The sequence below is a fragment of the Protobothrops mucrosquamatus genome, unplaced genomic scaffold, assembly GCF_001527695.2.
Source record: "Protobothrops mucrosquamatus isolate PMUCROS unplaced genomic scaffold, P.Mucros_1.0 scaffold1771, whole genome shotgun sequence".
Classification (NCBI taxonomy): Eukaryota; Metazoa; Chordata; class Lepidosauria; order Squamata; family Viperidae; genus Protobothrops; species Protobothrops mucrosquamatus.
This window is the reverse complement of record NW_015387909.1, coordinates 428,471-434,930: the sequence shown is the minus strand read 5'-3', so window position 1 is coordinate 434,930 and position 6,460 is coordinate 428,471. Positions and strand designations below refer to the sequence as shown.

General features: G+C 42.8%; 1 protein-coding gene across 1 annotated transcript in view; it reads left to right on the top strand.

Annotated features, from left to right (window-relative positions):
• Window positions 1–6,460, top strand: part of FAT3 (FAT atypical cadherin 3) — a 285,051-nt gene that overhangs the window by 125,671 nt on the left and 152,920 nt on the right. Inside the window, exons 5-6 of the mRNA XM_029285492.1 lie at window positions 1,461–1,671; window positions 2,120–2,188. Coding sequence (XP_029141325.1) covers window positions 1,461–1,671; window positions 2,120–2,188 — 280 coding nt within the window. The remainder of the gene's footprint in view (window positions 1–1,460; window positions 1,672–2,119; window positions 2,189–6,460) is intronic.

Genomic DNA, 6,460 nt, shown 5'->3' with positions numbered 1-6,460 from the left:
GCTTCTCTCCTTGATCAGTTTCCACCCATTGCTTCTCGTCCTGCCTTCAGGCGCCTTGGAGAATAGCTTGACTCCCTCTTCTTTGTGGCAGCCCCTGAGATATTGGAACACTGCTATCATGTCCCCCCTCGTCCTTCTCTTCGTTAAACTAGACATACCCAATTCCAGCAACCGTTCCTTATATGTTTTAGCCTCCAGTTCCCTTTGCTCTGGTCCTTGTTTCTTCCAAAAACATTTTAAGAAGAATGTCCATATTCTCCCCTTTCACTACCACTGGTCACCTACCCTGCTGGCTTAAATATTTTCACCAAAAATACAAAATGTAATGACAGAATAACATAATTGGAAGGGATCTTGGAGGTCTTCTAGTCCGATCCCTGCTCAAGCAGGAAACCCTATACCATTTCAGACAAATGGCTGTCCAATCTCTTCTTAAAAACCTCCAGGGTTGGAGCACCCACAACCTCTGCCTTCCTGTCTGAAGCAGTGATGCTTCTAAACCAGACAGTGATGCTGTAGCATCCTGTCATACAGCATCACAGTTTGGTTTAGAAGCATCACTGCTTCAGACAGGAAGGCAGTGCAGAGAGTGGTGAGGATGGCCGAAAAGATCATTGGCAGTATCCCTCCCTTCCATCCAGGATAAGCGTTGCTTGAGCAGGGTCCGCAAGATTGTCTGGGACACTACACATCCTCTTCACGACCTGTTTTCCTTGTTACCTTCTGGGAGGAGGCTTTGTGGTATCCATAGCAGAACATCCAGATTCAGCCATAGTTTCATTCCATACAGCATTAATCTTGTGAACTCTCAAGCTTCCTCCTTCCGTTATGTATTCAAGATGGACAATGAATAATATGTATATGTTACTTATATGTACTGTAAGGGTGTAGGTCTATACATATGTTGTATATAGTATGTTTTAAATGTGTGTTATGTATGTGTACACTTTGAGAGCAAGCAACTAAATTTCATTTTTAATGTGTGCCATTGTGCCCACAAGAAAAAATGACAATAAAGGTTATCTTATCTTATCTTATCTTACCTTACCTTACCTTACCTTACCTTACCTTACCTTACCTTACCTTATCTTATCTTATCTTATCTTATCTTCTGGAGACAACTCATTCCACTGATTAAATGTTCTATCTGTCAGAAAATTTCTCCTTAGTTCTAGGTTGCTTCTCTCTTTGGTTAGTTCCCATCTATTACTTCTTGTCCTGTGTTCAGGCGCTTTGGAGAATAGCTTGACTCCCTCTTCTTTGTGGCAGCCCCTGAGATATTGGAGCACTGCTATCATGTCACCCTTAGTTTTGCTGGCAGTGTAATACAGAAAAAAATGCCATCCATCTCATGAGCATAGGAATTCAAAACCAGGGACCATTTTGAAAGCAAAACAGAGATGAAAGCTTTGCCTAGAGAAGTGTGCTAAAGTGTCCTCTCTGCCTCCCTTGTCTAACAGATCAAAGCAGTTGACAACGGCCGGCCCCAGAAGTCTTCTACAGCTCGCCTCCACATTGAATGGATTAAGAAACCACCCCCGTCCCTCGTTCCTCTGACGTTCGACGATCCCTTCTATAACTTCACCATCATGGAAAGTGACCGGGTGACAGAAATTGTCGGCGTGGTCTCCGTGCAACCTGCTAACATCCCCTTGTGGTTTGACATCGTTGGTACGTCGAGCCTGGAGGCCATCTTGGGCCAGAGTGGAAAATAGCATTGCGTAGATTTGGGTTAGAGAAAACTAACAAGGGAATTGACGTGGCTAATATAATATAACTACCTTTTTCACGCTTTGGTTTTGATGCCTTAGCTAAGCTATATGGCTGGATTGTTTTGGTTTTGGTTTTTTTTTTCCTCCTCTTCCATAATATGTGACTGACTTGCGATCCTAATGTTGTCTTGTCGTTTAAATTCTCTGGCCGTAATTTGCTAATCTCATTTCTAAATGTATTTTTGATGGCGACTTTAATCAGCTGTCCCTCATTTCTCTCTTTCTCTCTCTTTCTCTTTTTTCTCCCCGGTGCTTTTTATTTCCTTTTGCATTCTGTTACCTTGGTTGTTTTCTGTTTTTCTTTTTCTTTTCTTTTTTTTTTCTGCTTCCGATCGCTCTGCTTCAAGGTGGCAAGCATGCCCGAGAGATGTTCTATATCCTACAGACAGCTTGTGGGCAGAACTGCTCAACCGAAGGTACCTTCAGTGCTAACAGGTTTTGCTACAGTTTTATCGGCTGCCATTTTGGGGTTTAATATCTAAGAAAATGGATCTGTGACGTCAAACTGCATTTGTACCTTTCCTGCCTTTCCACGAGACCTCGGATAGATCTTTGAGGGGGCCTTTATCCGCAGTTTGCATACGGCTAGTCCTCAACTTAACCACCCCCATTTGAGGCCCAAATTTCCGTTGCTAAGCGAGACAGTTGTTAAGGGAGTTTTGCCCCATTTTCCTGTCGTAAAAGTTGTTAAGTTAGTAACACGGTTGTTAAGTGAATCTGGCTTCCCCATTGACTTTGCTCGTTGGAAGGCCGCAAGAGAGGAGTCACATGACCCCGGGACGCTACAACCGCCATAAATACGAGTCAGTTGCCAAGCATCCGAATTTTGATCACGTGACCGTGGGATGCTACAACAGTCGTAAGCTTGAAAATGGTCATCAGTCACTGTTTTCAGTGCCAGGGTAACTTCGAGCGATCACTAAAAGAACTGATGTAAATTGAGGACAACCTGCACTTGTGCCTCATTTCAGTCTCCCTTTGTGATTTTCAGCATTTGGTCCTCCAGAAGAGTTTTTAGATGATTCGGAATGGCCTCGTAAAATATCCAGGAACATTGCCAATTTGGAAATAGTACGGTCCATGTAGTGTTAGCCGTTGCAGTGTGCTCAGAAATTGCATATGATTCAAGCTGGACCAATTAGAACAGCTTTTCCTCAACCATGGCAACTTTAAGATGTGTGGACATAGCTGGCTGTGGAATTCTGGGAGTTGAAATCCACACATCTTAAAGTTGCCATGGTTGAGAAACAGTGGATTTGAAAGTTACATAATCAAGGCCTGGTGGTTTACATTATAGTTCTTCTGCAGCTCGGCTCCCAGTGCTGGCTTAAATCTTTAGAGTGCCAACTTTGGCCTTAACTCAGTCTGGTCTCCTCCCAGACATTGGAACTGCAAACACAAGAATTCCATGCTGACCCGAAATTCAAGGGATTTGTAGTTCCAAAATGGTTGGAAGGCGACCAGTTGGGAAAACGGAATAATCTCTCCGGACCTTCTACAGACCCTCCTATCAGTTCTGCGTGTTGAGGTCTGTTCATCTGGTTTGAGGTCTAAAAAATGACAAATGAGAGGCAAGAGGGAACCTTCTCTGTGGAACTCCTTGCTACTTGGAACTCCTCTCCAAAAGAGTTTGGCTTACTTCTTCCTTACAACTTTTAGATGGAGTTTCTTCTGAACCGCATTTGTATTATTCTAGTAGTTAGTCTCCCTTCCAAGTTATTACTCCTTTTTGCTGATAACGGGTAGTCCTCGACTTACGACCCACAATTAAGCCTAAAATTTCTGTTGTTAAGTGAGACATTTGTTAAGTGAATTTTGCCCCATTTTATGACATTTATTGCCTCAGTTGTTAAGTGAATCAATGCAGTTGATAAGTTAGTGACCCGGTTATTAAGTGAATCTGGCCTCCCCCTTGACTTTGCTTGTCAGAAAGTCACAAAAGGTGATCACATGACCCCAGGACATAGCAATGGCCATAAATATGAACCAGTTGCCAAGCATCTGAATTTTGACCACATGATCATGGGGATGCTAAAAAGGTCAAAACTGTCATTAGTCACTTTTTCCAGTGTCGTTGTAATTCAAGGACTACCTGTAATCAGTATAGCTACAGTGCTTAATCTGGAAAGTTTGATAAGACATATAATTATTTTAGTATGTCTTATTAGCCCTCTTAGAGATAGCTGGTTGATAGGCCATTTATATACACCGATTCTAAATAGTTGTATGCATCTGTCAGCAAATTGTACTATGGGTAGAACTGAATTAAAATTTTGTGTGAGTAGAATTCCTCTGGCTGTCTGGAATTCAGCTTAAATAAATTCTGTCAGCCCCAACCATCANTCAGTCAGACTATTGTAGGGGTCTGAGAGCCAACACCTCATCCATCTTCAGTCACTTCGCCCTCGTTAAAGACTGGATCAGCAAGAGGGGGCGTGTCAAGTTTGACTACTTGGTCTCAAGAGCAGGCATCCAATGAAAACCCACATGTGAATTCTCCATCTCCGTACTGAGAAAAGGCGTTCAGGTAAGACAACGCCCCTTCCCATCTAACAAGCTCAGTGTCTTCAATCGTTGAGCCATTGCGCCCCTGATGGATTTTCAATTTTTGACCTGGATTTTCAAGTCAGTTGAATTCAGGTATCTCCATTCAAATCAAATGTACTTTTAAGACTCAGTATTTGTCTCACTCTTACTGAATATGAAAAATAGTTGGCTGGATGGCCTGTGCACGAGAGATTAATTGGAATCTGCCTTCTTCGTTATTGGAAGGAATTCACAGGAACTTAATTGGATGGCAAGTGGCAAAGGGTTAAGTGGGCACAGGTGTCTGCTGGCGTGTCACGCAGGTCGACAGCATGCCTTCTCTGGTGCCTCTGATTTAAAAGCCATAACAGTGGTTGCATGGTGGCAGCAAATTACAGTCTAAGCAGGTGGCTTTTCACAACTCACTCTGTGTAACAAATGAACTTTGCTTTGTGGGAACGAGTTCAACGGCAAGCAAGACAGTTTGCTCAAAGTGCTTAATCAGGTCTGGTGAATACTTAGTTGCTGCTTCACACAAGATGTGAAGCGTGGCCAGTGTTGACCTTGATTAGAGTTTGGCTTTTTTTCTCTCCTAAATTAGTAAATTGTACAAGGGGGTAGTCCTCGGCTTACGACTGATCACTTAACGACTGTTTGAAATTACGACAGACCTAGAACGAGCCTAAGGTTGAGTATGTTGTACCAGCCCCCAAAATGGGTTATTTCCATGTTAAAGAAGTTTAATGAGGTCTAACCTCAGCCTTGATTCCTATGAAGGTTTTTGGTTTTTGGTTTCACTCAGTCCTCCAGCTCTGCTTTATTCAGAATTACCTGTGTTGTGGGTTGGAAGGCTTGTTAAAAAGAATAGCAATAACAATATCACTTAGACCAGGGGTCTTCAAATTTGGCCTTTTTATGACTTGTGGACCAACTCCCAGAATTCCTCAGCCAGCATTGCTGGCTGAGGAATTCTGGGACTTGGTCCACAAGTCATAAAAGGGCCAAGTTTGAAGACCCCTGACTTAGACTTATATACCACTCATACTGCTTTACAGTACTCTCTGGGCAGTTTACAGTGTCATCCTATTGCCCCCATCCTATTGCCCCCATTAAGTCCTCATTTTACCGACCATGGAAGGATGGAAGGCTGAGTCAACCTTGAGCCGGTCAGGATCAAACTCCTAGCTGTGCGCAGAGTTAGCCTGCAATACTGCATTCTAATCACTGCCCCACCACAGCTTTTTTAATACATGTAATCCTTGACTTACAACCACAATTGGCACTGGAACTTCCATCACTAAGCAATGCTGTCATTAAGTGAATCACGCCTGATCTTACAGCCTTTTTGCTACGGTCATTGAGTGAAACCAGCTCACCCCCCAGTTGCCAAGCACTTGAATTTTGATCAGATGACTGCAGAGACTCTTCAACAGTCAAATGCAAGGGCCCAAGTCAGTTTTTTTCAGTGCTGCCATAACTTCAAATGGTCATTAAGCAAGTGGTTGTAAGTTAAGGACTTGCTTACCAACAATGAAAGGAAACCAAAGATTGCACTTGCAAAACTCTTCAACTTCGGTTGGGCTCAATCTCAGGTTTAAAAAGGTAATAACATAAATTGATTGGAAGAACAACATGTTGTTCAGAAATCTTTTGCAGACATATATCCTCCCCCCTCACCCCCGACAGCAAAATAACAAAAACTAGTGGTCTTTGATTAGATTTAAATACCAAGCACATCCATCAAAATTACTTGCCCTGGAAGTCCTGATTCCACACACTTTGGAATCTTGTCAACATTTGTTATTATTATTATAATAATGATGATGATGATGATGATGATGATGATGATGATGATGATGATGATGATGATGATGATGATGATGATGATGGAAGGGACCTTGGAGGTCATCGAGTCCAACCCCCTGCCCAGACAGGAACCCTACACCATTTCAGACAAACGGCTGTCCAGTCTCTTCTTAAAAACTTCCAGTGTTGGAGCATTCACCACTTCTGGAGGCAGGTTGTTCCACTGGTTAATTGTTCTAACTGTCAGGAAGTTTCTCCTTAGTTCTAGGTTGCTTCTCTCCTTGATCAGTTTCCATCCGTTGCTTCTTGTCCTGCCTTCAGGCGCCTTGGAGAATAGCTTGACTCCCTCTTCTTTG